Source organism: Pezoporus occidentalis, unplaced genomic scaffold, assembly GCF_034315485.1.
Source record: "Pezoporus occidentalis ecotype Australia unplaced genomic scaffold, CSIRO_AGI_Poc_V1 ctg66, whole genome shotgun sequence".
Classification (NCBI taxonomy): Eukaryota; Metazoa; Chordata; class Aves; order Psittaciformes; family Psittacidae; genus Pezoporus; species Pezoporus occidentalis.
The window spans coordinates 2127071-2142984 of NW_026916009.1; the positions used below are offsets into that span (position 1 = coordinate 2127071).

At 37.6% G+C, this 15914-nt stretch overlaps 1 protein-coding gene across 8 annotated transcripts in view; it reads left to right on the plus strand.

The window, feature by feature from the left end:
* PDE1A (phosphodiesterase 1A) overlaps positions 1 to 15914 on the plus strand; it is a 157137-nt gene that overhangs the window by 119636 nt on the left and 21587 nt on the right. For 7 of the 8 annotated variants that reach the window (XM_062640715.1, XM_062640719.1, XM_062640716.1 and 4 more), the window contains 5 exons: positions 3028 to 3129; positions 3249 to 3369; positions 7320 to 7401; positions 8958 to 9078; positions 10575 to 10759. In XM_062640715.1, coding sequence (XP_062496699.1) covers positions 3028 to 3129; positions 3249 to 3369; positions 7320 to 7401; positions 8958 to 9078; positions 10575 to 10759 — 611 coding nt within the window. The remainder of the gene's footprint in view (positions 1 to 3027; positions 3130 to 3248; positions 3370 to 7319; positions 7402 to 8957; positions 9079 to 10574; positions 10760 to 15914) is intronic. The other variant, XM_062640723.1, reaches the window with a different exon arrangement.

Consider the following 15914-nt stretch of genomic DNA (forward strand, 5'->3'; position numbering starts at 1 on the left):
TGCACTAATAAACTGTCAGCTTCAATTAAGCTTATAACGTAGGGTTTGGGTCTGAGGAGGAAAGTACTGCCAACATTCTGATGATGAGGTCCTTTGTGGATAATGCATATGACATTCATAGTCATTTCTCACTCTTTTTCTCAACTCTGAAAATATATTCCAGTTTTTCATATTGTCTTGTCTCTCTCAGATAGTGCCCCTAAATAACTAAAGGGGAACCCGTTTTGTTCCCCTTTCTCCTTTGATTTACCAGGCTTCTGGTGTTCTAGCAGCCTATGTGTTACATCAACAGATGGTCAGATGGTATTATCGCCTCAAATCATTCCAGTCATATGTCAGACTGATTATTGATATATGATATATTGCCTGATGATATTAAAACAGACTCATAAACATGCTTTATATACAGTGCGTAATGAACAGCTTTTCTTTCACAAATTCCCTTGGGATTCTTCTGTTTGAGGAAAGCAGGATCACAACAACTTGCAAGATGAACCTTAAGTCTTCAGTTCTCAACTTGCTTTTGCTCATCTGATCCTGTTCCTGCATTTTTTTTCCACATTAATTTCCAACAGACTAAATGTCTTTGACATTGACAAATCCAGGTAAAGCTAGTTTCTGTTTATTGCTTACCTACTTTTCCAGGAAATTCAAGAGCCACTCCTTGTCTCTTGTTTATTACAGCATTATTCATGTAATTTTTTTCACATCATCTTGTATCTATTTTTTTATATTATGTATTTTTTATATCCATATCCTAGCCATAGAACAGATGGATATAGGAGGGTTAAGAAAGGATAATAGTACAGGGTATGACTGTTTACTTATGAAAAAAGGAGATTGAATACTCAAAAACGGTCATCTTCCAACCATGGGCCCCCTAAAACCACTATACACTGTATGTGTATACAGTTACAGTTACCACTTCCCATCATAGAACTAAAGATGACAAGACCTGTATATCTCTTTGCTGCAGTAGCATAAGCAATGCTAACTATATTATCTCAATGCATATAGCTGCATACTGCTTAATGAAATGAGCAGAGATTTCTGTCCAGGAGTTACCTATGAGACCAGCTGAGGTCTCCTTCAATATCAAATCGGAGATGGTCTTTTTTTCCCTTGGAAACAATTTGGGAATGGTTTAAGTCCAAGAGTAATCTTCTATGAAATGGTAGTAGACTGAGCATTCGTAGCTCTAGTAAAGCTACAAATGTAACATTTCCCTGTCAGTTCTCAATTTTCCATCACTCTGTTGATGATGGATGGGAGTGCTGGCAGGAAAAAACTGCAGACTGTAGGTGGGGAGCCTCTCCTTACCTCTTAAGCAGCCTTTTTTATTGGCCTGAACTCTTCAGAAGTGTGTGAGGAGAACAGTGTTACATTATTTGATCCTTATTCAGGTGATGGAGGTAAGAATTAGAGTTTGTCTGCTGCTGCAACAGTATGAATAAATTGAAAGCAGTGTGTAGCTTCTCTGTGTGTCTTGTGAACTTATTTCTCATTACTCTTAAAAGTTCAGACATGGGAAGTTCCTAGGAAAATCTCCCATAGAATGGGGAAGTGATAGTTATTTCAGTCTTAACAAACAACGAGGTTTAGCAGTGCAGAGGTCTCAGTGTCCATGCAGTCTTAGCTGTTTGTTCCCTTTTTTTTTTTTTTGCTTTTTTTTCTTTATTAAATGGGTTTGGCTGTGTTTGAAGGGTACAGTTTCAAAGCACTGTGGAGGAGGAACAGTTGGGATGCAGATTAATTAGTATCTTATTATGAGGTCAGATAAGGTAAGGCATTTTCTAAACACAGGTTGCTATGGCTGCATATTGTTGAGTAGAAATGAGAGGATTGAGTCTTTACCCAGTTATATCAAAGCAAATCAGGGCTAAATACACAGAAATCAATGAGGAGTACCAGGTCAACAACAGTCTTAATAGTTTTTAAAATAAATGATTCTAACAGCCCTGAAGAAAACTGCAATTTACCTCTTTAAAACAGTCCTTTCAAGAAACATATTTGTTAGGTAAATTCAAGACATGAAACAATCTGAAAGGTCAGTGAGAATGACCAAAGCAGGATTCTAATGTTATAAGTGATACTTGGACATTCTTAAGGTTGGGATTGTGCTCATGAAGGTATATGCTACATAATAAAAGACTTAATGTGATGAATTGTCCGCAGGATACATGTAAGCAACACTTGCTCATAAATCCTCCTAGGCCATGTATAAAAACATGTAAATAAAGACCCAGCAGACTCCGACATGGTCTATATACAGCCCTCCTACATTAAGGGAAGAATTCCCAGATCAGGAATTACTGTTGACAAAAGTCAATGTACATTCATATGCAATCAGAATTAATGCACTTTCTTACATGATTCATGTTTTACTATTTCATATTCATTTAATAGAAAGCTGATGGGCAAGCCAGCATCTCTGATCACAATACCAAGATATAGATAAATTATAAATCCCAAGCTTGTTTTGATTTATGAAATAAGCATAAGGTATTTTTGACATGAAGGGTAGTTTGTCATAATGTTCATGTATTGGTGTATTGTTGATAAGGGTTTCAGGTGTCATACCTCTTGTTCTTCTGAGTTTTCCATAGCCTTCTTCACAGGTTTAGCACTAATATGAGGGCAGTAATAAAAGACACAAATATACCCTCTTGTATGGTGGTAAAACCAACTGGTTTTTTGAATATTTCTGGAAAAATAAGGAAAGACTTATAATGGATGACAGACCTGCATGTGATTTTAGTTTATACACTAGAAAAGAGGAATTACAAAACAGCGTGACTCTGAAATAATTATTGCAGAGTGCATTTTCTGAAGTACATTGGTTTTGCAGAGTCGTTTTAGGATACAACGTTTAAGTTGTTAATGATTTATTTCAATGTTTTTTAAAATGTAATAAACCCTGTGATGTTGTTAAAAAAAGTTATAAATTAACAAGTACTGCTTACACAAATGTACCGTACATAGAATAAATTAAATGTAATCGGTCATTTTGCTTTTAATTATTCATAGGGAATTGCGTAGCTTGGTCATTGAGATGGTCTTGTCTACAGATATGTCAGGTCATTTTCAACAAATTAAGACGATGCGACATACTCTCCAGCAGACAGAGGGGTAGGTTATTTTCCATTCTGTTCCTTATCTATAGTTTTTCAATGAGCTCATGTACAAGAAAAGAATTTAAATAGTTGCTTTTGTTTTGAGATAATTGGAGCATGTCCTTGAATTGACAGGGTAGACAAAGCCAAAGCCATGTCTTTGATTCTACATGCAGCAGACATAAGCCATCCAGCAAAATCCTGGGAACTGCACTACCGGTGGACCATGGCCCTGATGGAAGAATTTTTTCGACAGGTGCCATTTTTAAAATCCTTTAATAAGTCTAGTTCAAGAAGCAATGGTTACACAAGTAAATCTTTTTGTAAGTCTACCAGCAAGAATGCTGTTGGTTGTGATTGACAAGCATAGTCGGTAGTATATATTCTATACTCTTCACACATGCCACTGACATTAATTCAATTGATATGTGCATGAATAAGATTAAATTGTTACGGTTCTGTATCTATTTCAGCTGATACCAGGATTCTGAGTTGTAGCAGGGTTTTTTTCTTTCAGTTATAATATAACTTGTCAAGCTGTTTTCATTCTGTAGAGAGAGATTTATATATGCTTTGAGTTAAAAGAGAAGCACTAGCAGGGTATGATGAGGGGCTTGAAAATAGGAAGAATTCATTTTCAGCAAAGAAGGAAAAAAGTTGTCTCCATTTCATATTTCAGAAAGCCCTCCTATTTCTTTTCCTTGACAGTACTTGCCCATGCATATGCCACATAGATCTGAAGATTTTGCTTTCATAACAGCCTAATCGAAAGCCAGAGCGTAGACAGCATCATCCTGTTAATATTGTGTCCATACATCCTAAAACAAAAAAGAAGACACACCTTTGTGAAAGTCTCAATTTCTGTGAGATACTGAATTCAAAGAGAAAGCCCAGTAGGTGTTGGTGTCACTGTTGCCATTTTTTTACTCACCTCAGCAGGTGAAAGAACCCACATCTCTCCAAAGCAATACTCTCCCAGTAATGAATATTTGTGCCCATGCACATTTTGAACATAACACTTACTGAATATAATTAATAATCCAAATCCAGTTTAAGTGTTACCCAGTTTCTACAGTTAAAAATGGTTTAAAAAATGGTCAATACAGATAACGGAACAGTGTATGTCTTGCTCAGGTTCATTGTATTTTGCTTTATGCTGCCATTTTCAAATCAGATGGGAAAAAGGTGTCAGAAAATAAAAAAGTCAGTATGTCAGTATAAGGTTTTTAGGCCCATCTGCCTGAGAAGGCTCTTGCTTGGTTCTTAGAGGTCCTTTATAAGAATTCTCAGCAGGGAGCATCAGGACAGCCTTGACTCCGGGCTTTGCACAGTGCCTTAGTGTAAATAATGAATGGACTGAGTTTTGTGGAAACACTGAGTAGAGTCATGAGTTTGTGTTTGCTTCTGTAGATGGAAATTCTGAGGATTTTGTACTTGAGAAGAAAAAGGAGGAGCAGATTACCACAGATATATATTACTTGAAAAGGTCAGGAATGACCAACTGTAAAAACATTTTAGACACAGAGAGACAGACTAGACAGAGCCCATGGGACAGTGAGGCAATGCGTCCAGTCTAGTGGATATAGCACTAGCAGTAAACAGTATCACACTGGTCACTGAGTGCATAGGATCAGCTAATGTTTTAGTTATTTCTTTATCCTTTCATTAGAAGTAACTGGATCCCAAATAAGCTGTGCAAACACTTGAGAAGGCATTTAACAATAGAATCAAATCACCATGTATGTATGTCTGCAGCTTAGCAATATGAAAGTCTTTCAGGCTGTAGAGGAGTGTGCAAGGAACTGAATCCCTCTTTATACATACTAATAAGAACAGTGTGTGTGGAGTAGTTCCAACAAATGTAAAGTGCGATCAAGTAACAGTACATATATGAATGCACTGAGCAGTGCAGACACAGTAGGTCTCCTGCTTCCTGTATGTACTGGCTTGATTGTGCATCCTCTGGTCTGCTGATATAAGTGCATGGTGAAAAATCTCTGGGATTTCCAAATCTGTTTCAACCAAGATGAAGTACTCCAAATATATACAAAATCATAGAATCATAGAATAATTAGGGTTGGAAAGGACCTTAAGATCATCTAGTTCCAACCCCTCTGCCATGGGCAGGGACACCTCACATTAATTCTTCTTCTTTTCTTAAAAGATAGTAATAATTCAACTACTTCTACTGCTTTACAGGGAAAAGCATCAGAGTCTGAAACTGATGGTGCAAAACCACTGCTTTAACAGGCAGCTTTCAAAGTAGTGTGCACCAACAAAAATGAGCATTCACCTAGACAAAAAAACTTCAGTTAACTGAAGCTAACAGTTAAAATGTGACAGTTGAAAAAAGCCAAACAATGCATTACGCTTAAAAGACACAACTACAGAAAGTGTGTTATAATGCCAAAAAAAAAAAAAAAAGAGCTACTTGTTAAAATAAAAATACACCCACCCATCTCGAAACCTTAAAATAAAGAAATACATAGTTCAGGACACTCAAAGAAGTATCTCAGCTCCTTTAACATTCTGCTGTCAGTGTGAATAGCTCCAAAAGCACAAAAAGAGAATTTGTCAAGATTGTTCAGCACCTGGGAAAGTGTTTTTTTTTTTACTTACTGATCTTTATCTTTATTTTAAACTCATGAAATTCTCAGGATCAATTTAAATATCCGTGCTCTGTCCATTATTACAATTACTATAGACTTAGACTTATATGACAGTTAAGTATTAATCATGTATTATATTAATTGCAAAGTAATTAATGATTGGGATAAAGAGTTGCTTGAAAACAGAAAAAAAAATCAAACTGATTCTTATGTTAAATTTTCTCTTTTTAAATACCTAGTTAAGGGAAGATCAGACAATTAATATTGCTTTAGAAATCCTGTATGTAACAATGGCTGAAATCATTAGAACTACCCCAGTTTATATTATATCACAGTCTGGCTCCTACATTTACATGGAGATGCCACTAGCACTGCTCCTAGTAGTAAGTATTCATGTGTTCATCTACACTCTGAAATCAAATTATCAACACTTATGTGTAAAATTTAAAGGCCATAATGATAAAACTCTCCATTTCCACATGAAACACAATCTGTGAGCTACATCTGTGCTTGTGGCTGAAGTGCATTTATTGGTATTACAGTTTTAAACTTTCCCCAAGTCTAGTTCAATGACACATGACAAAAAGGCTAAGGAATGTTGATACTGCCCCCTTCATGAATCAGCTTCTCATGAGATCTTTGGGAAAATGGTATATTCATGTACTGCTCCCCACTGAACAGTCATGTCTCCTTGTCTGATGTAATATGTTGATTCATTTTACTTGAAAGACTAAGTTTTCCTATATCTGTAATGTCAGTGCTTCTGGGGACTAGGCTTCTCCAGCAACATAAATTATAGCTTCCTTTGAATGATGCCTCTTCAGGTTTTTTATAGAATCATAGAATAGTTTGGGTTGGAAGGAACTTCAAAGGTCAACTAGTCCAGCCCACCTGCAATCAGCAGCATTTGAGCCACTAGACTTTCTTTTTGAACTTTAGCAAGTCAGTTGCTGACTTGCATGTCTAACATACTGAAAATGGAGATAACACCCCCTGGTCTGTTATGACAAAACCTTCTTTTAATGTGTTAGGTGTGAAATATTCTCAGAAGTAGGTTGTACAAATCATCGTTGTAATGAAATTGAGCTTGTTCTTTTCTATGGCTTCAGCAGAAGCCATATGCCCATATGCCTGCTAGTGAGAATGAGTTCTAGTCAGGTTCATGCCCTTGTCCCATGTAAATCCATTGAAGTATGTGGTAAACCAACGTGACAGAAGGAAACATTTAGCATTTGGCCTACAGTTGCAAACATGTCTAAATCTCTCCAATCCCATCACATCTGGGGTCAGCAGCACTAACCTGTGAATACTGAAGGACTTCATATATGTTAAATCTCATCAGTAGGTGCCTTGTTCTGGAGGAGAACTTGCTTGCAATAAGTTCCTTTAGATAAAAGTTGCTGAATATAAGTTAGAGTTTGACTTTAACTTTTCCTGAAAATTTAAAGATAAAACATGAGGTTTGTGGCTTGCTTTTATTTAGGAATATAAGTGAACAAAGTAATCTGTTGAATAAATACTGGAATGTTCAGATTCCTTTGTCTCTCTGTCCCTCTGTCAAGTATGTGGTTGTAATATTAAATATTGTTGTTTGCAGGGAGACAAGGAGGCTGCTTTAGGTCTTCAATTTTCCCCACTCTGTGACCGCAAGTCTACTTTGGTTGCTCAGTCCCAAATAGGTAATAACATGTCGTGTTTTTCTTTTTCTTGTTTGTGTAGGAGCATATAAAATCCTGTGGGCATTTCCTATACATCTGTGAATTGCAGATGTTCCAAATACCGTTACATAGAGGTATATCTTTGAAACTGTTTACCAAACTCATATGCTTTTACAGCAGAAATGTGCTGGTTTCAAAAGAACATGAAGTAATTTCAGCATGTGTCATGCCAAAGAAGGGTAAGAGAGGGATTAACCAAAGTACCGGATGTGAACCCAACATTTACTGTACACAATTTAGGGTTTGGTAGATCATGTCCTCAGAGAGTTTGACTCTTGCTCAAGAACTCACAGGTCTTTCTCTTCTATAGTCTGAAAGCTGGGTACTATTTTGTAGATGAATCTCAACTTAAAGCTAATTAATACATTACATATCTGGACTGCAGTTAAGATTGTGTGGCAGGGTCAAGCCTTCTTGGACTGACAAGAACCACTGCATTCTGTTACTGTCAGTCCTAATTGCACTTTGGTCAAGAGTGGCCAAACTTCAGGTTCCCGTTTTCAGAAATGTGGTTCTTGGTTCTATCTCCTTTTCCATCAGCAATAATAAGAAAATAAAACTGGTAAAGATGACAAGGGCTCGTTACAAGGGCATACCCTAGAAGCATACTGGGTAAGGCAGTAGGTCCTACCAACAGCTGTACTTTTTACATGAGTGAACAGAGTATTTAGGAAGGTATTCTATAGGTGACAGTCTTACCCTTGAATTGAAGCATGTCATCGTGTCTGATCTTGTCACTCAAAATATCCTTTATTCCATTTCACTGGGACTTGAAAGGCAATGTGCTTGAGCCTCATATCATACCTATAGCCGGAGGGAAGCTGGATCCGAGGCTGACGCACTGTTGCTCACCTTTGTGCTATGTTGTATGGTTAGAGTATGAAGACATCTGGAAATCCATCGCTAGCTCGTGTTTTAGCTTTGCTTTTTTTTTTTTTTCTGTTAAGTGCTCAGCAGAGAATAATGCTTCATTCTCTCACTGTGTCATTCCATACCTTGATGAGCACTTTAAAATGTAAAAGACATTGTTCGGAGCTGACATCTCAGAACTGTGGGATGAACGCTGTCTTCTAAGGATATTACTTGTTCTCTTCACTGATTTGACAGAACACTCCTACACACTGTGAAATAACACTTTACCTCCACAGAATAACAAACAGCAATTTGAAATATTAACTCCTTGGCAAGAAGCTCCGAATAGCAAAAGAGACAGTATGAGTTCTAGCCCCCTGACTCAATGGTAGATTCCCTTCTATTCATTCCAAATGGTAGGTGTGTTCTGCAGTGCATAAAATTTACAAGAAAAAGGAATCAAAAGCTGTAATTATTAATATCTAGTTACATTTATACAGCTTCAAGTGCTTTGTTTTTACTTCTGCTTTTTTTCTTCAAGATTATACTGCTGGTATCTAGTATATTGAATCAGGACTACAGTCAGAAAATCAGCTTGATATCAAGGTTTTTTTTTAGAATTGAGAGCTGTGGAAATGTAAAATCTGTTTTTCTCTCTTCTTTAGGTTTCATTGATTTCATAGTAGAACCAACATTTTCTCTTCTTACGGACTCAATGGAGAAAATTGTTATGCCTCTTATAGAGGAAGCATCAAAATCTGAAAGTCCTGCACTTGGGGCACCCAGGTATGACTGCTCTGCTTAATTACTGAATTAGCATAAATTAACATAATAATGTCATTCTCAGAATTATTGCAATTATTTTAGCCGTTGGAAAAGTAACTTAAATAGCTGTACGGTATTGCCACCATGTGGTTTCATGTTGTATTTGCAGTATGCTATTACTCCATTGACTGTGGACAGTTGTGCATATATAAAAGCAAAAGCACAATAATGAGCAGAATACACGTGTAAAATATAAAGTTGATTTTCTACAGCATATCTAATAACAATTTTTTTCCTTTCACTATAAGCTTTGCAGTAAATTATTGGAGTTCCTGGTTCTCTTATCTTGATCCATTTTCAGTATCATTTTAATTGACAGTATCAAAAGTCACTCTTTCTCAGGGACATTTGGAAGTGGAGGTGGTGAAGGTGGTTTCAGGGTATTTTTTTCCTGTTTCTTACGATGCTGTAGGTCACTTTTCTTCTTCACCTTTCCATACTAGTATTATTTGATATATACCCTTGAGACAAAATGGATTCCACTTATAGTCCACTTGAGAGATCTAAATACGGTATAAGTGAGATGTTGCAGGGGGTGGGGTTGCCCATCAAGCTGTTAATTTTTGCATCATTATAGAAGTTACCTGTAAAACAAACTTGCTGTGACAGACACTGTTATCTGAGTGACTCCATGTTGAAAGCATTGTTCAGTAATCAGATGCTGCTCTTACAAATAGTGCCTTTTACCACATTTTTTTCATTTTAAAACTGTAATTCGAGCTTTCAGAGACTACTAATATGACAACTGCTCAGGGCAGTTTTGCACTTGCTGTGCATTAGTTAGAATTTAACTGTAAAATGATGAACCTAACTTTTCTGATCATGAGTTTACATGCATTTTGGTTACTAGAAGTAAGTAGAAGTTACTAGAAATAGGTATTTATGACAGGGTTCTTAGTGGTTTGGAGGACAGTGCTAAGCTAAGGCTTTGCTAACAAATTTGTTTACCTACTCTCTTCTTCACAAATTAGTTATTAGCAGCTGCAAATGATTAATAGCTCCAGGCTTCATTTTCAGTTGATCTTCCTGACTCAGAGGTAGATGAACAAAGTCTTATGATCCAGCAAAGCCTCCTCAAGTGAGGTTCAGGATAAAGCAATTACTTTCAGATGTCTTTAATGTGAGCTCCAAATATGCCATTCACTGTTCAGAAACACAGCTAAGAAGCTAAATAGCTATATAAACATTCTTTCAAGAAACAACTTACAAGTAATGTATTTTCAGCTATTGCATTTGTTTCAAGAATTCCCTGGAAAAAAGTTGGTAAGAATCGGTACTGGGTTACAGCTTCATGAGTTGAAGAAATACCTTGTATCTCAGCCACTCTTTGGTGAAAACTATTATTTCAAATTACTGATTGCATGTAGGTCCTAGGGAATTTTTTTCAAATTAGCTGTTTGTATACTATTAAAGTTACCTGACAGTGTTAATAATTTAGGGGTTTTTCCCTTCTGCAGCCATAATATTTTGGGAGCAGTAAGCAATGCTGAAGCACAAAGACGACCCGGTTTTAAAAGTACAAGTGATGGAGGGACTCACACAGAAAATTCTCTAGCAACTGTAGATCTAACAAGCTTTAAGGCCAACTTGATGAAGATCATACAAGCAAACAAAGAAAGATGGAAAGAATTAGCAGTAGAAGGTATGATATACTAAGGTGGAAAGTTTTCATAGGTTACTCCCTAACCTTCCATTAATTTCATTTTTTAATTTCCTTCAATCTATAAAAATACATAGTTGTCTTGTATTCATATCTTTTATGTCTTTATTGTTTAGATGGTCCTGTTTTATTCTCCCAGGGGTATAAAGAGATGTAGGTGGTCAGGTGATGAGAGGAAATCTTATGCCCTGTACAATAAGCCTCTCTGTTGCTCAGCTTATCTTTAGTGGTCTGATTTAGAAATGTGCATTCTTGCACATGTAATCATAACTGATACTGACATCTGCTTTAAATGCCAAAATCAACAATTCAAAATATTATGTTCTGCCACATTTCTTAAGAAATGTGAAAGTTGTACTTTGCTTTTAGAAATGCTATCTGTTCCCCACTGTATGGAACAAAATCCAGTATTGCATGCTTCTTGAGACTATGCTGCAGGCAGTTATTTAAATGACCCAGTGGATCTAAAAATTTGGGTATTCACAGCATGTATTAGACCCAAACAAGGCAAAAAGTGCTTCTTCATTTGCTGGTTGATAGTTAATGCAAACTTGCATCAAGCATCTTACTTCATAAGCCATACCTGAAAATTTTCTGGAGTTAGTTTTCTGATAATTTCATGATAATTGTTGAAAGCAGTTTATAGCCTTGATCCATGTTAAGTGAATGCCATTTGAGAATATTTCGTCCACAGTCTGCGCTGCTTCCAGGTAAGCACCTAGGATATTTCAGTAGTGTTTCACTGTTGTGGCTGGTCTTGCTGTACATGATCTGATAATGACTGCAGGAAATGGTATCCTGAAACCCAGGGCCAGCCCTGTCATCCAAAGCAGCATTGTTTTCCTCAAAGAGGTGTCAGACAAGACAGAAAAACACTGCTGAGCTGTGCTAAATTCTAATTTAGTGCTAAATTGCAAATGCATATCCTTGTTAGGAGAACAGTAAGTAAAAACAAGCTTCAATACATCTATTGTGAGAATGATTTGACTGTTGGGTAGAAGGGAAAGCTGAGGAGATTTAACTAATATTGTCTCTTCATGAGCAACTTTACATGATTGTTTGCCTCTTTTGGTATCGTTCAACTAATACTGACTGGTCAAAAAGACAAAGCTGCTAACTGGAGATTACTGGTATTAATAGCAGACATTGGGTGCCAAAGACCACTTAGCTACAGTCTGCAGAAATCAAGCATCCCTAGGCTATCTACATATAAGGTAATTCAATATGGAAAAATTGAGAACTTGTTATCTGGAAGTCTGCCATTTCCAGTTACATATAACTAACTTGTTTGATTTTGGTACATCAACTTTTTGGTACATTGTTTTGGAGTACAGTGCTATCAAAGAGATAATTTCTCAGTTGCAGTGCTCTGTAAATTACTGATACATATAGACCAGTTTTACTGGGCTGTTGACAGCCTTTGAAAACACAAAGCTTCACACATCAAGAGATACAAGAATTCTTCTGGGTAAATGATTGTTTCTCTATACAGTCAATATTAATGTGAGGACCAGAAAGATCCAGGAAACTCCGGGCAAGCTTTCTGCTTTGAAAAACAGAGCTGATAATGTTCAAGACTCTATGAACTTTGTTGAGATTGTTGTTGTCCATAATCTAGGATGCCCTTCTTTTCTTCCATCAACTTGGCTAATAAAATGTGTCTAAGTATTTCCTGAACAGAGTTATGGAATTATTGTAGAATGTACATTAGGAAAATAGCTGGGTAAGTGAAAATAGCTGTTTGAGGCCAAAGCTTGATGAACAGTATCAGCTTTGTGTCATTATGTTTAAATCTGTTTTGCAAAACCTCTGCGAGAGCACAGAAGAGATTTATAGAAAGTTGTGCCCATAAAAAGACTACTTGCAGCAACATCTGCAGTTGACAAGCATGACATGGAGACATTCAAGGTGCCTGATCAGAGGAACCCTGTGAATATTGAACATTCTTTTGAGTACAGATTTCTGTTTTGGTAGTACAGAGATAGTAAGTTGCTGGGTTTTGGTTTGGGTTTTTTTGGGGGGGTGTGGGGGAGGCAGATATTACATAGGTTTTGTGAAAGTTAAGATATTTCCCATGGAATATGTGGGTACTTAGTCCATATGTGGGCACTAAGGGCTGCTGGAAAAGAGGTTTTCACTAAGTGAACATAGTCCTAGATAGAGCACTGGGGTAGCAGAAGTTGCTTTTCACATAATGGAAGAAGGAGTCTTCCCCAAGTGGTCCAAATCAACAGTGTATCTGCTCTCAAGCTGCACCCTGCAAATGTTGAAAATCCTTAATCAGACTGTGCAAAATTAACATCTAGTAAGTAATGAAAAATATTGAAATATATTCCCTTTCCACTTGGAATTTGCTTCAGTTTGCCCTTAAGTTTTACTAAGCTTGCAAGTGAATAACCTGAGACCTTGAACTTCAGATTATTTTTTCCATCCTATCTGCATCTCATGTTACCTTGTCTAACTCTATTGCTTGATGAAAAGTCTTTAGGTCGCTCTAGGTATATGCATGTAGTTTTGTTTTATTTATATGTTAGTAGGAGCACATCATCATCATCATCATGGCTTGACTTCAGAACGAAGATTTGGGAAGGGCTTTACCCACGCTTACTACAAGCATGCTGATGACTAAAAAGGCCAATGTGAGATAGGCAAATCCGTCTGCAAAAGGCACAGCGAAAGGTCTCCTCGGGTGGTATAGGCAGGGCACGATTGTTTCTATGTTGTCTTTTCTCCCCGAGACTAGTACTGGGTGAGTTCTCAAAGGAGTCAACGGCATTATGTATGGTGTGTCTCCAAGTCTCCCGATTCGAGGCCAAGGTGGACCACTGATGGTAGTCAATATGGCCAAGGCTAAGGTATTGTTCAGGGAGTCCTTATATCTCTTCTTTGGGGCACTTCTCTTATGGCTACCGGTGGCAAGTTCACTGTAAAACACGATCTTAGGGAGGCGGTGATCCTTCATCCTAGAGACGCGCCCTGCCCGCAGCTGCAATTCCAGCAATATGGCCTCAATACTGGTGACCCCTGCCTGTTCGAGGACAGTAACATTTGACACATAGTCCAGTGGATGTTTAGAATGGTACGAAGACAGCACTGATGAAAGCGTTCGAGGAGTCACAGGTGATGATGGTAGATGACCCATGATTCAGACCCATATAAACGAGTAGACAGAACAATGGCTCTATAGACACTGATCTTTGTATCTTTCTTCAGGTGTTTATTGCACCAGACTCCTTTATGGAGTTTTCTGAAGGCTCTATATGCCTTTGCTATTCTGTTGTCTATCTCTTTGTCGATTGTAGCATCTGAGGAAATGCTTCCCTGATAGCTGAACTGCTGAACTGACTTAAGCTCTGACTCAACAGTGGTAATGTGGGGATGATGGTGATCTTCTTGTGGCGCAGGTTGGTAGAGAACGACTGTCTTCTTCAAGCTGACTTCCAGCCCCAAAAACTCAGCCACCTCCGCAAAGCAAGATACTAAATGCTGCAGAGCTGCTTCTGTGTGGGCAACAAGGGCGGCATCATCAGCAAAAAGCAGTTCACGGACAAGATGATTCAACTGAAGGGTCAGGAGCACATAGTGGGGCAAGAAATATCAGGGGTAAATCACTGCCAGGTGAAAGGACTGTTGTTATTGCTGTCATTGTTCCTAGCTAGATAATTTGCAACAGGGATAACTTGCAACAAGCTGCAAAGAGCTGAGCACACTGACAAAGTTATGTGTGTGAGGACAGCGTGCCATGGTAGTAAGTAAACTGACTGTTAGTGTAGACCTCCAAACATATTTCCTGATCTAACTATGATAAACAGTACTTGTGCTGTTAACAATCTGCATTCTTGGCAGTGGGCTCTGCAAACATTGTTCCCAGATTAGTTAACAGGCTCAGGAACAGTTGTCTCTATAAAATATATATACATAAATAATATAAAAAAGAAACTAGCAACGATCCATTTAATTTGCTAGTCACGATTCAAACTCATTCCAGCTTCTCACCTCTTCAGGATAAGGCTACTCATGTAGCACTGGTTGGCAGGCAGGGCTGGAGAAGATGATCTGATTCCTATGCCCAGAGAGTCCAGAGCAAGAAAACCAAGACACACTGACAGTGTTGTTGACAGGGCGGCTTTCTTGGAAATGCTGGTGGTACCCCTCCCTGGAAAGACTGTTGTTGTTGAGATTTGGTTCAGAGCAAGCAGCTTGTGCAAGGAACATTGTGCTTTGTTTGAGAAAGGCCTGTGTTAGTAAGGAAAGCATTTATCTACCTAGGCAGCTTCCTTAACAGAAGGCTCACTAAATAAAATGGCTTCATTTTGCTAAAAAGGCCATGTCTTGTGTAATTGATGCAGAGGAGCTCAGTGCTCTATAGCCTAAGGGTTCTCAACCTTTCACCACTGGAGAATTAGAGGAATGTTTCTCAGGCCTTTCAGGGAATGCTGTTAACAGGGAATTACCATAATGATCAAACATCTGGGATTCTGATTTGAAAGCCTTGATGTTTAATTAATATTCCAAACCCCTAATCACCAGATAATCTGTCTTTGTTCAACTCAACACAGTGATAAAGACACACTTCCATCCTGTGCTGCTGGTATTTGCAATTGTGCTAGTTGTAGCAAATAGACAGTAAAGATACTCAGATAAGTCTGAGAGGTTCTTCCACTAGAGAAAACGTTTGCTAAATGGATTTTAAGGTCTGGAAATTATTGACCTACGGAGAAAGCTGTAAGAAACACACAGTTTGTTGGGAAAGATTTAAATATCAAATGAGATCCTTCATGGTGCAATTCTTAGAGCACAGAGACATTGAAACACAGTGATTAATATTTTAAAAGCACAATGTTTATTTCTTATGCCTACCATGTGTATTCCATCATGCTTATTTTGTTGTATAAAAATGTTCTGAAGTTTTACTAATCAAGTTGCTAGTGGTTGGCAAGCTCAGAGCAAAAGGGTATGGACTAGTAATCATGCTTACCCTCTATTCAGTAGATGTCATTGTAAATAGAATAAGTATAAGGATAAATAAGTATAATTATCCTTGATTTACATTTGAGAAAAAAAAAGGCACAGATAGCTTAGATCACTTACCTTGTGTCATATAATAATATGAGGGAATACAACATGCAGTCAAATG